This window comes from Oryx dammah, unplaced genomic scaffold (assembly GCF_014754425.2).
Source record: "Oryx dammah isolate SB20612 unplaced genomic scaffold, SCBI_Odam_1.1 HiC_scaffold_1, whole genome shotgun sequence".
NCBI lineage: Eukaryota > Metazoa > Chordata > Mammalia > Artiodactyla > Bovidae > Oryx > Oryx dammah.
In genome coordinates this window covers 5,365,185-5,382,230 of record NW_024070185.1, presented here as the reverse complement: position 1 = coordinate 5,382,230, position 17,046 = coordinate 5,365,185, and the positions used below count along the sequence as shown (strand labels likewise).

General features: G+C 44.4%; 1 protein-coding gene across 1 annotated transcript in view; it reads right to left on the bottom strand.

The window, feature by feature from the left end:
* Window positions 1-8,819: 8,819 nt before the first annotated feature.
* GALNTL6 (polypeptide N-acetylgalactosaminyltransferase like 6) overlaps window positions 8,820-17,046 on the bottom strand; it is a 1,480,702-nt gene continuing 1,472,475 nt past the window's right edge. Inside the window, exon 12 of the mRNA XM_040229727.1 lies at window positions 8,820-9,926. Within this exon, the coding sequence (XP_040085661.1) occupies window positions 9,759-9,926 (168 nt within the window). The 3' untranslated portion in view covers window positions 8,820-9,758. The remainder of the gene's footprint in view (window positions 9,927-17,046) is intronic.

Below are 17,046 nucleotides of genomic sequence, written 5' to 3'. Positions count from 1 at the left end.
GAGGAAATCACTGATAGATGCAGAAAGTCTTCTGGCTCAGATGTCAGGCAATTTTTGAAGTAGAAGAACATTTATAGTTATTTCACTCCTTGTTTTACCTGTATCTCTTCTAAATTCCAGTTTTTTTTTAAGTGACTTCAAGAGAGAAATAAATGTTATTAAGATCAAAAGAAAAAATAAATAAAATTTTTTTTAAATGAAGAGCTTTAAAGGAGGAACTTTCTTCTAATAATAAATATTTATTAAACTGAGTTACAGTCAGTTTAGATTTTGAATGAGTTGGGATTTTATCATTTCTAAGTGATGGCTTTTAACTCCAGTCAATCATAAAGGAAATCAGTCCTGAATATTCATTGGGAGGACTGATACAGAAGCTGAAGTTCCAATACTTTGGCCACCTGATGCAAAGAGCTGACTCACTGGAAAAGACCCTGATGCTAGGAAAGATTGGAGGCAGGAGGAGAAGGGGATGACAAAGGATGAGATGGTTGGATGGCATCACCAACTCAATGGACATGAGTTTGAATAGGGTCCGAGAGTTGGTGATGGACAGGGAAGCCTGGCATGTGCAGTCCATAGGGTCACAAAGAGTTGGCCGCAACTGACTGAACTGAACTGAACTGATTTATTTATTTGGCTGCGTTGGGGCTTAGTTGTGGCATGTGGGGTCTTTTGAGGCACACAGACTTGCTAGTTGTGGCACATAAGTGTGGGCTTCAGTAGTTGGTGGCACTTGGGCTTAGTAGCTCTGTGGCATGTGGGATATTAGTCCCCAAACTCAGGATTGAACCTGCATCCCCTGCATTGCAAGGTGGATTCCTAACCATTGGACCACCAGAGAAGTCCCCTAAGAGATGGCTTTTAGATGTATTACACGGTTTCTAAACACATTCAACATCAACAAAACTAGCTTTAAAAGGTATTTTCAAAATGTGAAACTGTACCAGAAAAATGAACAATTCAATAAAAAAAATGGGCCAAAGAACTAAAGACACATTTCTCCCAAGAAGACACACAGATGGCTAACAAACACATGAAAAGATGCTCAACATCACTCATGATCAGAGAAATGCAAATCAAAACCACAATGAGGTATCATCTCACGCCGCTCAGAATGGCTGCTGTCAAAAAGTCTACAAACAATAAATGCTGGAGAGGGTGTGGAGAAAAGGGAACCCTCTTACACTGTTGGTGGGAATGCAAACTAGTACAGCCACTATGGAGAACAGTGTGGAGAGTCCTTAAAAAACTGGAAATAGAACTGCCATATGACCCAGCAATCCCACTGCTGGGCATACACACCAAGGAAACCAGAAGTGAAAGAGACACGTGTACCCCAATGTTCATCGCAGCACTGTTTACAATAGCCAGGACATGGAAGCAACCTAGATGTCCATCAGCAGATGAATGGATAAGAAAGCTGTGGTACATAGACACAATGGAGTATTACTCAGCCATTAAAAAGAATACATTTGAATCAGTTCTAATGAGGTGGATGAAACTGGAGCCTATTATACAGAGTGAAGTAATCCAAAAAGAAAAACGCCAATACAGTATACTAATGCATATATATGGAATTTAGAGAGATGGTAATGATGACCCTGTATGTGAGACAGCAAAAGAGACACAGATGTATAGAACAGACTGTTGGACTCTGTGGGAGAAAGCGAGGGTGGGATGATTTGAGAGAATGGCATTGAAACATGTATATTACCATATGTAAAACAGATGACCAGTGCAAAATCGATGCATGAAGCAGGGCACCCAAAACTGGTGTTCTGGGACAACCCAGAGGGATGGGTGGAGAGGGAGGTGGGAGGGGAGTTCAGGATGGTAGGACTCAGGTACACCCATGGCTGATTCATGTTGATGTAGGGCAAAAACCACCACAATATTTTAAAGCCTCCAATAAAATAAATAAATAAACTTTTAAAAAAAGAATGAACAACAACAACAAAATTTTTTTTAGTCAAATTTCTTTAAAATGTGAAACTGTGAATCTAAGCCAAAGGGTGGATCCCAGACCATCAGAGTTTTCATCACCTAGGAGCTTGTTAGGAATGTAACTTCTTGGATCCCACCCCAGACTGAATGAATCAGAATTTGGGGTGGGGATGGGAAGGTGGCTCAGCAATCTGTTTTCATTTAATTTTATTTTATTATTGACACCTCATGGCTTACAGGATCTTTGTTCCCTGATCAGGGATCAAACCTGGGGCCCTGGTGATGAGAGCGCTGAGTCCTAACCACTGGACCCCCTGGAAAGCCTCAGCAATCTGTTTTGACAGTCCATTCAGGTACTACGGGGGCTTCTCTGGAGGCTTAGTGGTAAAGAATCCACCTGCTATGCAGGAGACATGGGTTCAATCCCTGGGTCAGGATGATCCCCTGGAGGAGGAAATGGAAACCCACTCCAGTATTCTTGCCTGAGAAACCCCATGGACAGAGGAGCCTGGCGGGCTACAGTCCATGGGGTCACAAAGAGTCAGACATGGCTTAGTGACTAAACCAACAGAACTACCAGGTACTACAGTTTAATAACCACTGGCTTAATGCACGCTAGAAGATTTTTGAAATAAGATGTTTTTGGATATGTTCCTCTCAAGGTAAATGTAGCTCTAGGTTACCCCTGACCATTCTTTAGACATCTGCATCCATATATAAGAGCATGACAACCACAGCAGAGAATTAACTTGGGTTTATTAACACTAGTGCTAAGACATTAAGAGCTAGGGCACAAAGCAGTGTATTATCTCTATTTGTAGAATTTTCTGTATCTAGCAGGCTTTAGTATCCCCGAGAAATTCTGATTTAGTATCCCCAGAATAGAAAAAATTCCCACAGAGCGGCTGACAGTACATTTCAGAGTCTCAAATGGCTAATAGCTGTACTTGGACAGCACATTTCAGAAAGAATATCGAACCTATGGCTGATTCATGTTGATGTTTGGTAGAAACCAATGCAGTATTGTAAAGCAATTATCCTTCAATTAAAAATAAGTAAATTAAAAAGAAAGAATACTGAGTGCTCAGTCATTTCAGTCCTGTCCAACCGTTTGTGACCCCATAGACTGTAGTCCGAAGGGCTGAACCCATGAAGACTCCCAGAGCACACGGTGTTTGCTTGAGGGTTTCTCCTCCAGAGCTAAGCGCACAGCTTTAGTTGACTGCTCCTTGAGAGCACCCTGGACATCTCATTAGGAGGGAATAATCCGGCATGCAGTGTGGTGCTCTCCCTTTCCCAAGCTTGTGGGGAGAAAAACAAACATCATTATGGGTTAAAAGCAGAGCCCTCCCCTCCCCACTGCTGAAGGACTGTTAACAGCATTCTGAAGTAACTCAGAGCCTCTCATATTTGGTTTGACCGTGAGCCAGTGACCCTACAGTGAGCACAGACACCATGGAGACGGGCAGAACTGAGACGTCAGCATCCAGGCCTGGATTCTGGGCCAGGCTGTGTGCAAGCTTGTTGTATGACTTTGACCTGACACACCCCTTGACCCGAGTCCTACAGTTTCTTATTCTCTTCCTCCTCCTCCTTTTTTTAAACGTAAGAACTAACCATTTTATTTATTTACTTTTAAATTTTTGGCCATGCCTCATGGCATGAGGGATCTTCCCCAGTTAGGGGTAGAACCCCTGCCCCCACTGGAAGCAGAGTCCTAACCACTGGACCACCAGGGAAGTCCCTGTAGTTTCTTCTTAAGGATGGTAAGATAATCTACCATTGGGTGTAACCACTGGGTGGTTACAATAGCAGAAGGATATGAATGTAAAATCATTCTGAAAAACAAAAGCAATATTGTAAATAGAATCTATTTATCATCTATTTATTTACCTGTATCTGATACCATAATATTAAGAATTAATAATATGTTGCAGGTAGAGATCTACTGTTTTCAGCTTGCAAAAGTGGAAAATGACTTAGTTGATTTCAAATAAATTTTTTAAATCATGAGCTGAACATTTAATCTAGAATTGTCTTGATGCAGCAAAACTATTTAGATGGACATAAGGTTGCTCAGATGGTAAATGATCCACCTGCAATGCAGGAGACCCGGGTTTGACCCCTGGGTTGGGAAGATCCCCTGGAGAAGGGAATGGCTAGCCACTCCAGTATTCTTGCCTGGAGAATGCCATGGACAGAGGAGTCTGGTGTGCTCTAGTCCATGGGTTGCAAAGAATCAGACACAACTGAGCTACTAACTCAAGGACTCTTAGGGGCTTCTCTGGTGGCTCAGTGGTAAAGAATCTACCTGCCAGTGCAGGAGACTCAGGTTCAATCCCTGGGTGAGGAAGATCCCCTGGAGAAGGAAATGGCAACCCACTGCAGTATTCTTGCCTGGGAAATCCCAGAAATGGAGGAGGCTTGGTGGGCTACAGTCCCTGGGGTCACAAGAAATTGGACATGACTGAGTGACTGAGCACACACATCTCATACCATAATATTGAGAATTAATAATATGGCTGCTGATAGGGAGCTATTGTTTTCAGCTTGGAAAAGTAGAAAATGATTTCAAAGACTTTTTTTTTACATCATGAAAAAAAATTCAACTAGGATTATCTTGACATGGCAAACAGATAGTTATTAGAAGCCTTAATTGAAAAGCCTCCATCAACCAACTTGTCAAGAACCATGTGAATGCTTTAGACAATCCCCAAATAAAACTGGTTGTCATCTGGTCCTGTGTAAAGGGAAGGGGCGAGACTCATGATTTCCTGTTGACACTGGGCATTTATAAGTATTGGACATTTTAACTTTCTATAGAGGAACTAGGAAGGAAACAGGCAGGTAGATTATAAAGCAACCAGATACTTTTCTATACAAACTAGGACGTTTTTATGAGTAAAAGGAAGCATTAATGATAATTGTTGCTGTTGTTGTTCAGTTGCCCAGTCATATCCGACTCTTTGCATTCCCATGGACTGCAGCGCGCCCAGCCTCCCTGTCACTCACCATCTCCCAAAGTTTTCCCAAGTTCATGTCCATTGAGTCAGGGATGCCATCCAGCCATCTCATCCTCTGCCGCCCCCTTCTCCTGCCTTCAGTCTTTCCCTGCATCAGGGTCTTTTCTAATGGGTTGGCTGTTTGCATCAGGGGGTCAAAGTATTGGAGCTTCAGCTTCAGCATCAGTCCTTCCAGTGAATATTCAGGGTTGATTTCCCTTAAGAATGACTGATTTGATCTCTGTGTAATGATAATTAACCAGGCGCAAACTAGGACTGTTCCTGGTAAACCAGGACCTGTGCCTCTGAGTGACAAACTAGTAAGCTCACCTTCACAAGGTGAGGTCAGGACAGAAGATTCTTCAGTGTCCAGGCTTTCTGTACTGAAGCTGACCCGGGCACATGTGGTGGGCAGCAAACTATAGGGACCCTGCGGACTGTCCCCTGATGTGCTGAGGGGGCCAGTTCAGGCCGCGAGGGCAGAAGAAATGAGCCCAGGTTTCTGTGAAGTGCAGCATCACACACGCACCTGAGCTGGCATCTCTGAAGCCGCAGTACCAGGCACACCAGCCTGGCATGTGGGGAGCAGAGACGAGTGACTGTGATAACAGCTCCCAGCCAGGGTCAAGTCCACCACATAGAGTCGCCGACAGCTCCCAGGGCTCTGGCAAGGGCTCCAGACATAAATCAAAGCGCAATCTTCTCCTTTTGGTGGCGTGGAGGACCGGCCACTTGTCACCTGTCAGTGTTCCCGCTCTGGTCACACACGTGGAGAGTAATTGCAGCCAGCTGGCGGTGTCATCTGAGAGTTACGATGGCCAGAGCAGGACCAGGGGACGCTGTGAAAACAGGGGATGAAGGGCACCCGTGTCTGGAGGTGTGGCCTACCTGACTGTTGCCATCGGCTCCCAGAGTCACAGGGAATCGCTGAGAAACAGTTTCCCTGTGAGCTGTTCCCTCTCAGGATTTATATAAAATGCCCTCTTTCTTAATATCTCCAGCACCTGCTTGTGAAAGAATATTTCTGCCTTATATCCGTGTCAGGGGAAGAGGCCTCAGGAGATCTTCCAAAAGGGATTCCAGGGATAAATCAGTGTTCACAAGAATCTCACATCCCTGTTGTTCAGTCGCTCAGTCGTGTCTGACTCTGTGGGATTTCCCAGGCGAGAATACTGGATGGGTTACAAATCCCTTCTCCAGGGGATCCTCCGGACCCAGGGGTCAAACCTGCGTCTCCTGTGTTTGCAGGTGGATTCTTCACCGCTCAGCTGCCCAGGGAGCCTGAACGCTCTTCCCAGGTGGCGCTAGTGGTAAGGAACCTGATTGCCAGTGCCGGAGACATAAGGGATGTAGGTTTGATCCCTGGGTTGAGAAGTTTCCCTGCAGAAGGAAATGGCAACCCACTCCAGTATTCTTGCCTGGAGAATCCCATGGACAGAGGAGCCTGGCGGGCTACAGTCCATGGGGTTGCTAGGAGTCAGACACAGCTGAAGCGACTGACCTCTCATGCACCAACTCACAAAAGAATCCTGGACCTTGCATTACACACTGAGGACTCTGAGATAGTGAATGCATTTAAAAACAGTCTTGTGATCATGTCGGTGTTTTAAATTAAGTAGTGATAGACCTAGAAGTGGCACATTGTTATTGCCATGGTATTCATCAGCCTTGGAACACATGAAAATCCCATGATTAGTTCCCAACTGTTTTGCAGCACAACCTTTTCTTGGTAAACACATTAAAAAGGGGTTTGAAAGGTTAACTATGTTCTAACTTCTGGGAAAAATCATTTCTTATCCTGGAGAAGTAGCAGTTCCCGAGGCCAGATGAACTTTCTGCTTTTTTCCCTCCAATTCTGATAAAAGGGTGGGTCAGAACACTGCTGCTCCAACTTCTAAATCCTGATCTTTCCAGGAAAGATAATCTCTCCAGTGACCGTTCAGTCCTCTTGCCAAATAAATACACAAACATATGTAATGTTCTATGTTTCAGAACAGTCATGGTGGTGTTTGAAGGAAGCAAATTCCCACCCTCGGTGATGCTGGGAAATTGGACATGTTCATGTCAGCGCCAGGCCCTTCTGCCCAGGGGGAGATTCTGAGACTTCCTTTTATTCTATTTGGATGTTCGGTCTTCTCACACGTCTAACAATTACTTGGCAGTTTAAGCATTTTTTTTTTTTAAGTATAGACTCAAATCTATCTATTTGAGTCGCACCAGATCTTAGCTGCAGCATGTGGGATCTAGTACTCTGACCGGGGATCAAACCCCGGCCCTCTGCATTGGAACAGGCAGTCTTAACCACTGAGTCACCAGGGAAGTCCCTTGAGGATCTAATTTTGGCTTTCGTGTTCCAGGCTTCTCTTGGAAAAAATCTTATAGTTTTAATTTTTTTTTTTTGTATTACATCCTTTAAGTCAAAGTAAGAGTACAAGGCCCTCTGAGATCAGGAAAGCAACCCATTGTGATCCCAGGTATCACACCTAATGGCTGCAGTATTCAGGTTCTCTCCGGGGTCAGTGCTGAGCGGGTTATGGCCAGCTTCCCCTGATGAGAGCATCCTTGAATACTGCAGATCCGGGCTTTCCAGGGCCCAGCCCACGGGGCTGGCTCTTTGGTGTGACTGTAAGCAGCAGTCAACTGTTTAATGACCTAATGTGGATTTTTGTAGACTCATCTCCTTCTACAACCAGGTTGCTCTCTGAACACTTGAGATAAATCTTCACCCACTCTCTGAAATTGTTCAACACACAGGTTAATTTCTCATTATCGATTTTCTCCACCATGCATCTTGAATGCTTCAAGATCTCTTGACCAATATAGAAAAAAATCTCTGCGACTGTCAGTTTAAAAAGAATAGTTCTTCAAAAGAACGCTTGAAACATCAGTAAGGAGAATGAAGTAACTCTTCCCCACCTATTAGCAGGGCAGTGTAACTGGATGTTGGATTAGATTTCAAGGAGAGAACACAATGAGGGACATTTATAAGAAGCGGTTTCATCTGTTTAAGCTTCTGGACATGAGTGCTACTCTTGTAGGTGTTCCCAGGCAGGTACGTTATTGTCATCGAGGACTCAACATTCCAAGTGAAATCAGAGTAGTGACCGGAACCTTCTTGGGTGATGCAAGCGTCAAAGCAACACAGGAGGAAAAGCACTGGACACAAGGCGCTGGAAGACCCTTTTGCCCTGTTAGAATTAGGGCCACTTTCTCTAGGCTTTTGCTGTTCATCTATAAAAACAACCAGATTGGGTTCTAAGAGTCTTCCTAGTTCTAAAATTCAATGCTTTTCTATCCAAGACTCTCTCTATATATATATATATAATTAATATAAAACTGAGTTAAAACAACAAAACCCACTCCAGTGTTCTTGCCTGGAGAATCCCAGGGATGGGGGAGCCTGGTGGGCTGCTGTCTATGGGGTCTCAGAGTCGGACACGACTGAAGTGACTTAGCAGCAGCAGCAGCAGCAAAACAACAAAAGCAAAATAAAAACCGTTTTCTACCTGGAAAAAAAAAAAAGCTTGAGAAATGTATGTATGACAAAATATCATTCTTTCCTCTACAGGCTTATCTCCATATATTCTTCCCCTACCTCCACTGTTACTGAAGAGTAAAATAAAATTCTTTTAAGGATTAAATGTTCCATTTAGTTTTTAAATCATCCCTGAAATACTGTCCCATGAATGGAAAATGGGGTCAGAAGCACTTTATTAATGGGAAGTCTTTCAATGTGCGTCCAAGAAAAACAAAAGCATCATTAATACCTACACTATAAAACAAATGAACAACAAAAAGAAAAGCCAGCCCAAAGCAACACCCAACCAGTTCTATGTCCCCAGCCCTTACCAGACATAACTCAAGTGTACCCAGTCATTTTCACACGTTTCTTGGAGTGTAGATTTATTTGGATTTAAGAATCTCCTCAACAAATTACATCAGCCTCACTCCATGTCCTTCCTTAATAAAACAATGACTGAACTAACATCAGACTCTGAAAATTCTAAAAATAATAGAAAAGTAAAAATAGATTTTCCTAGTGAAATTCCTCTCCTAAACCTTACATGGTTTTGCTGCTTCCATGAAATATTTCTCTTTGGAGTAACTTGGTAGCATAGTTTTTTATTCGTGTTTGTTTTCAACTGGATTCATACAAGGGCACTAAATTAGAACTCCAGCTGGCTTATGGAGCATGAACTTTTATGACCAGTAAGCTACCTCTGCTGTGAAAGGAAAATGACAGACGTCAGTGATGGAGACGCTGGAAGTCCGTTTTGTGATGTAATTTAAGTCTCAGCACACCCTCATGGCAAAATAACAAGAAAACAGAATGGTATGCGCACTCTAGAATCCTCTGCAGCACTCTGAACCATTCTAGTTGGAGAACGGGCTCATTCTAAACCTGCAACAGGCTGTCAGAGGGGTCACAGCCTCCATCTCCACCCCCACCCACCCACTTAATAGGATCCATTCATAGCTACTCACTACTGCAGGATTTGACCTGAGAAATGCTAGGATTTATTAACTCAGCAGTTGTTTGGAAAGGTCCCTAAGTCGTCTTTGCCCTTGGCCAGCAAGGGGACTGCTCAAAGTTCTCAGAAGCAGCTGGCGAGGTTCTCAGCCAAGTTCTTCGGGATGCAGGAAGTTCTTTAGGATGCCCTACTTGGACAAGGCATTTACGGATCTTTCCAACCAGGCTTCCCGGATCTAGGAAAAGTTATTCCTGACTCCTTTGACCCAGAGGCTGGCTAAAGTTGAATTTTTTATCATCTGTAGGGAATCACTCTTTTCGTCCTTCCCTTTTTTTTCTTCCTAAGAGCTGGCATGGTAGTTAAATTTTTCTAAAACAGTCATATTAATATGTTCAAAAACCCACTGCTGAGTCTCTGAGAGAGGATCGCATCTGGCCATGAAGATCTTCTTCTCTGCAGGGTTACAGTCCATGCAGCTGTTACTCACAGGATGGAACAACGTTCTGTCCTGCAGGGATGGGAAAGGAAGGGAGAGATGGACATCATGTATGGTGAATGTTTGGAACCCAAAATATACAGAGGAAGTAAACTATCCCTGCTATCTCAGTATATATTGGCAGTGTGAGAAATAGAATACCTCCCAAGTCCAACAATGGGCTTCCCTGGTCGCTTAGCTGGTAAAGAATCCGCCTGCAATGCAGGTGACCTCGGTTCCATTCCTGGGTCGGGTAGATCCCCTGGATAAGGGATGGGCTACCACTCCAGTATTTTGGGGCTTCCCTGGTGGCTCAATCAGTAAAGAATCCACCCACAATGTGGGAGACCAGGGTTCGATCCCTGGGTTGGGAAGATCCCCTGGAGGAGGGGATGGCAACCCCCTCCAGTATTCTTGCCTGGGAAATCCCATGGACAGAGGAGCCTGGTGGGCTACAGCCTTGGGGTCGCAAAGAATTGGACACCACTGAGCAACAGGCACAATACACATAGGAGGTGGTGTTGCCATGGGAAACCTGGTTTCCTAGGAACCATTGGTGCCATGTGGGGCCTCCAGAAGGTTCAGCCAGAAACCATTCATTCATTCACTGATTTTTTTTTAAACAATGCAATCCATTCATTTCCTGCTCTGCGGTTAGCATTTTGCTACCTGCTTAGGTTTTGAAGATGAGAAGTCTACGAGAAGTTGCTAGTTAAGTATCTAGTAATTCAGCTATTTGGGGGAGAGGGATGTATTCAGAAATGGTAGTTTAGTTTGTAGTAAACACTGCCAAGGGGCTTCCCAGGTGGTTCAGTGGTAAAGAATCTGCCTACCAATGCAGAAGACACAAGAGATGTGTGTTCGACCCCTGGTTTGGGGAAGATCCCTTGGAGGAGGAAATGGCAACCTACTCCAGTATTCTTGCCTGGAGAATCCCATGGCCAGAGGAGCCTGGGGGGCTACAGTCTACGTGGTCACAAAGAGTCAGACACGACTGAAGCGACTGAGCACGCATGCACAAACAGTGCCACACGCGCGCGCGCGCACACACACACACACACACACACACACACACACACACAGAGGACCAGAAGAGTCATCATTTCCCTACTCTTTTATTTTCTAAATTAATTAATTTATTCGGCTTCCTCAGGTCTTAGTTGCATCACTGCGGTGCATGAACTCTCTAGTTGTGGTGTAGGCTCAGTAGTTACCATGTGGGATCTTAGTTCCCCTACCAGGGATTGAACCCACATCCCCTGCATTGCAAGGTGGATTCTTAACCATGAGACTACCAGGGAAGTCCCTTCCCTACCCTTGTACTGAGCCTGTAATGGGAAAGGGAAATAGCCGAGGACCAGGAACAAAGAGAGCTGGATGCAGGATTGTGAGGGTCCCACGATGAACACAGGGGGCTGGGGGCTCACCGGGCACAGGCAGGATCTCAAAACACAAACTCAAATCAGTTGACTCGAGCTTCTGACTCTTCCTGACCCTTTATTGGCATTGAAGTTCTTCCTGTGGTGTAATTGTCAAATGGAGGAGGCAGTGATCCTTCAGTGCATGATAAAGCTTTGGATGAAGGTGTGAGCAGAACACAGAAGTTAAGTGGTGAGCAAGCCCCTGTGTGAACAGCCTCGATGAACACACACCCCCTTTCCATTGCACAAGCAGGAAGAAGGCCGTCACTGGTATGAGAAAAGGATCTTTAACTACTAATAAATGCTTTTGTCTCTTACAGCATTTATGCATAAAAAAAAAAAGTGCCCATAACATGTAAAAATGTCCCCAGACCACTGCTTAAAATTTTGGAATAAGGAATGTTTTGTTGTTTAGCTTAGGAAAACATTTAGAGGTTCTGATGAATTTCTTTAACTGAGGAATATTAGACTTGGCATGCTTAGAGTGAAAGAGTCTCTCAGTCACCCCTTGTAAACAGTTCTGCGTTACCCTGGTTGTTAACCAATATTTAATGTCCTTCAGGACCCGGATGTTTGGATACTTCGGCGCCTGTGAGTGTACATACAGAGCGTCTGATACAAAGGTTCCCTTTCTCTCCCCTGTTCTCTTTTGAGTCTCCTGAGTTTATTGTGCATTTTGTTTTCATTACAGCAAGAAGGCTGCCAAGGCCTCCTGCCCATTTTCCTCGTCCCCTGCTTCACTAGCTGCTGGTTGACCCTGTGGAGCCCTATACCAAGGTCACAGGTATGGATCCCTGTATCAAGGTCACAGGATAAAAGTCTCTGGAACTGACTAAGCCCCATAGGAACTGTTGCCATGAGCTTCCTGATCTCAACTGTTCAGTTCTCTGACCCCCCTACTATGTAAAATGCCCACCCTACTCTCCACTCTATAGCATCCTAATCAATCATCTAATGCCACCGTTTCAGTAGGAATTTTCTCTGTCTGAGACTATAAAAATTGGCTGCAAGCTTGCAAAAACGTTTGGCTCTCCCATGAGCTGGCCCGATGTTCTAACAGCATCTCCCATTCTAGTAAACTTTATTCTCCTCTCATTCTGTCTCATGTCTGGAAATTCTTTTCCAACCTGCTCATGGATCATTAGAGACCCCAGGGCAGCTGGAGGGAGTTCTTCTTGCAAGGGTGAGACAGCAGATTTTTGAGGAGGAGGGCTGTGCTCTGAACTCACCTGCTTCCTTCCTCCTGGGGTGGATGCTGACTCAGACGACAGACCCCCGCAACAACGGGCACACACACACTGCGGCCCCCTCGGCTCCCTGGGCAGCAGGCTCCTTGCCCTCTTCTCAGCATCCCTCCCACTCCATTTCCTGCCCCCACTCTCTGCCAGTTTAGCTACATAGGCCTAGTGTATTTAAATCAATTTCTCAGAGCATCCCTAAAGCTGTTATATTCATGAAAATTCTACATGACCTGCTAAATTCTGAACTTCACTTTATTCCACATCTGTAAACTCCTCTTTCCTCTTAACCAGCCAGATTTCTTTCTATTGTCACCTTTGTCGATGTCTCAAGACAAGCAGAGGCTCACGGTTTCTCTCCCCAGACGTGTATTTCCATAAAATGTAAAAAAATAATTGGGGGCGGGGGAGGGGTGGGAAGGAGTATTCTCAGCTTGTGCCTCCCAGCTAGGATACAAAAGCCAAACCAGATTTTTCTAAATATTTTATCTGAATGTTATTTTCCGAGCCGCAAGGTGATCGCATTTTCCCAGCTCTCCAGCTGAAACTCAGGCTCTGGCAGATCCAGGTCTGCTCCTGGGGAGAGCCAGTGGGGCGTGCAGACTCAGCACAACCCCGAGCCATCCAGCGGGCGTCTCTGTGGCTGCTCTTCCGGTTCTCATACAAGTTGAAAAGCGGAGTCCCCCAAATCTCTCCGCGTCTGAGGAGCCTCATCAATAAAACGAGGGGATGGATAACATCCGTCCCTGAGGCCTCTCCCAGCTGTGAAATTGAATGAACGTTTTATTCCAAAGTTCGCTGGAGACAGAGACAAATGATGGGGCATCAGATAGACTCTATCAGCCATATTCAGTGGGCTAATAGATGACTCTCTGGTTCCAGACTGAGCTTCCCTGTCTTTGGCATTTCCAGCAGATCCTAAAGGGGAACATTCTGGAAGCATCTTTTTTTTTTTTTTGGCTCTTCCTGGTCTTAGTTGTGGGACATGGGATCTTTGGTTGCAGCAAGTGGGATCTAACCACTTGCTAACTAAGTTCTCGGATCGAACCTGAGCCCCCTGCATTGGAAGCATGGAGTCTTAGCCATTGGACCACCAGAGAAGTCCCTGGAAGCATCTTTAGTGACCTCAGAACATACGTTTTCCACTTTGACCTTGTGTGCTTGTGCTAAGTCATCTCATTTGTATCTGACACTTTGCAAACCTATCGACTGTAGCCCCTCAGGCTCCTCCGTCCATGGAATTCTCCAGTCAAGAACACTGGAGTGGATTGCCATTTCCTCCTCCAGGGGATATTTATACATTATCATCATTATGTTTCTTCTGAGCTAAGCTTTTGGATCTCTGAATGTCATTACTGATGCTTCTCCTGGCTGGTGAATCATCGTCTGTGAATGTAGTCTCTTGTCCTATGACAGTACTTCTTTAAAAAAAAAAAATTATTGGAGTATAGTTGATTTATACCCTAGGGTAGGAAATGGCATGCCATTCCAGTATTCTTGCCTGGAAAACCACATGGACAGAGGAGCCTACAGACTACAATCCATGGGGTCGCAAAAAGTTGGACACGGCTGAGCAACTGAGCACACAGTTGATTTGCAACGTTGTGTTAGTTTCTGCTGTACAACAAATCAAATCACGTATATGAACACTTATATCCACTGTTTTTAAAATTCTTTTCCCATATAGGCTGTTACAGCGTATTGAGTAGAGTTCCCTGTGCTATACAGTAGGTCCTTGTTGGCTATCCATCTTATACCTAGTAGCATGTATGGAGTGGAATATTACTCAGCCATAAAAAAGAGCAAAATAATGCCATGTGCAGCAACATGGATAGACCTGCAGCCTGTCATACTAAGTGAAGTGAGTTGGGCAGAGGACAAATATCATATGATACCCCTTATATGCAGAATCTAAAAGAGGGCACGAATGGACTTATCTACAAAAGCCAGAGAGAGACCCACAGATGTAGAAAACAAACTTATGGTTACCAGAAGGCAAGGGAGCAGGGGATAAATTGGGAGATTGGGAATGACACATACACACCATGACATCCCTTTACTCCATTAGTCTCCTCAGTCATGACAAGAGATGCTGGAACTGAACCAAATACGGTTTTTTGTTTGTTTGTTTGTTTTTTAATTTACTGTATTTATCTTGACTGCACTGAGTCTTACTTGTGGCACACAGAATCTTTAGTTATGGATTGCGAACTCTTAGTTCTTGCATGTAGATTCTAGTTCCCAGACCAGGGATGGAACCCAGGTCCCCTGAATTGAGAGCAATGAGTCTTAGCTGTCAATGTACTACAAGGGAAGTCCCCCCAGTACAGGTTTTCCTCTGGGCTAGAGTTCTGAGTGCTCTGGTCAAGTCTGCTGTTCCCTAGCAGTCCTCTTTTACCTGGACTCTTCCCTTGTTCAGTCCTGAGGGAAGCAGAGCCCTCGCCCTATCTATTCAAAAAATAAGGCCGCAAACTGTCTCCTGCAACCTTCCTGCCTTCCCTGACTGCTTCCTCCCATGTTTTTTTCTGTTTTGATTTGCCTAAGAAAATTAGAAATCCATGAGCAGGAAATGAAAATTTTCATAATCAAGAATATGGAAATACTCTTTGTAATCAAATCAGGTCAGGCTAAATTCCATTTGGTCCCCAGGGTGAAAGGCTGGGTAGACTCTTCAGGCAGGTCCCAGGTGGCTCAGCAATAAAGAATCCGCCTGCTGATGTAGGACATGTCGGAGACGTGGGTTCGATCCCTGGTCCGGAAGGTCCCCTAGAGAAGGAAATGGCAACCCACTCTAGTAATCTTGCTGGGATAATCCCATGGACAGAGGACCCTGGAGGGCTACAGTCCATGCGGCCACCAAGAGTCAGCATGACTGACTGAACACGCACTCATCTGGAGGGGACACCTCTTCAAAGCAGGCCTGTGCGACCCTCTGAGGTATTCATAGGCCAGCAGTAAATTTTGTTAAATTCTGTACTTTTGTAGGGTCCAGACTTTAAAAGAATCAAGATGTTGTAGAAATCATTTCACACCATATTCAGGGTAACGAAAGCATCACACACCAACAATGCAAAGACAGTAAAATAGGTGTGTGATCACCCCGAGTATAAGTGCCTGCGTGGCGGCAGGGGAGGCATCCTAGTGGGGACAGGGGCCTTTATTCCCCAGGAAATTTGGTCAGGCCAATCACTTATTACATGACCTCGGACGATTACTGAATTCTCTGAACTTCAGCTTCCTTACTTGTGAGATACAGATAATAATATCTGTTTCCTATGTTTGTTGTGGATAAAATATACATAAAATCACTGGTGTAACGTCCGATGTACGGTAAGTAACTAATAGTGATTCCACGCCTCCTCTCCTCTTATCTTTAGTTGGACAGCATCCCTAATTCTGAAAGTCAGAACGTGCTAATCATCTTGTCTGAGTCCAGCTATTCAAGACCATTTTGCATTTTCTGAAATCCTGGCAAAATAGGACTTGCAAAAATTGGCACCTGCCTCAACCAGTTATCCAAATGGATACATCAGTATCTCCTGGATATGGAAAAGGTTTGTGGAGCAGAAATAATCTACGGTTCAGGAATGAGCTCTTCTGTATAGTTATGGTCCGAGTTGACCGAAATACAACAGGACCCAGGGCATTTTTGAGTTCAACAAATATTTATTTATACTGCCATATGTAAAACAGAGAACCAGTGGGAATTTGCTGAATGATGCAGGGAGCTTAACCTGGGGCTTTATGACAGTCTAGAGGGGTGGGATGGTCTGGGAGGTCGGAAGGAGGTTCAAGAGCGAGGGGACATATCTATACCTATGGCTGATTCATGTTGATGTAAGACAGAAACCAAGACAATATTGTAAAGCAATTATTCATCAATTAAAAATGTGTGCATGCTAAGAAAAACAATGCTCCTCTCTCAACTTGTCCCTCCTCTCCCTCCCCACTGTGTCCACGAGTCTGTTCTCTGTGTCTGGGTCTCCACTGCTGCCCTGCAAATAGGCTCATCAGCACCATATTTCTAGATTCCATATATACGCATTAATATATGATATTTGTTTTTATTTTTCTGACTTCCTTCACTCTGTATAATAGGCTCTAGGTTCATCCACCTCATTGGGACTGACCCAAATGCATTCTTTTTTCTGGCTGAGTAGTGTTTCATTGTACCACAACTTCTTTATCCTTTCATTTGTTGGTGGACATCTAGGTAAAAAATATTTATTAAGTGCCTTTTATTTTCTGGTGTGTGTGTATCAGGAAGTAGGCATTGAAAGATAACTGAAGATGCCTCTCCTGGCACTAGAAATGGGAGAGACCAGTAGGTAAACAAGACATGTTTGGAGTAAAACTTGTCAGTGAGATTGTAGCTTTGGGGGTTTAGGATGAATAGAGAAGAATGCATGAACAGAGAGATATGAACTAACAGGTCCATTTATGGGTTTAGTTTATTCAACCAAATTCTATAGGGCACCTACTGTTTGTCAGGCA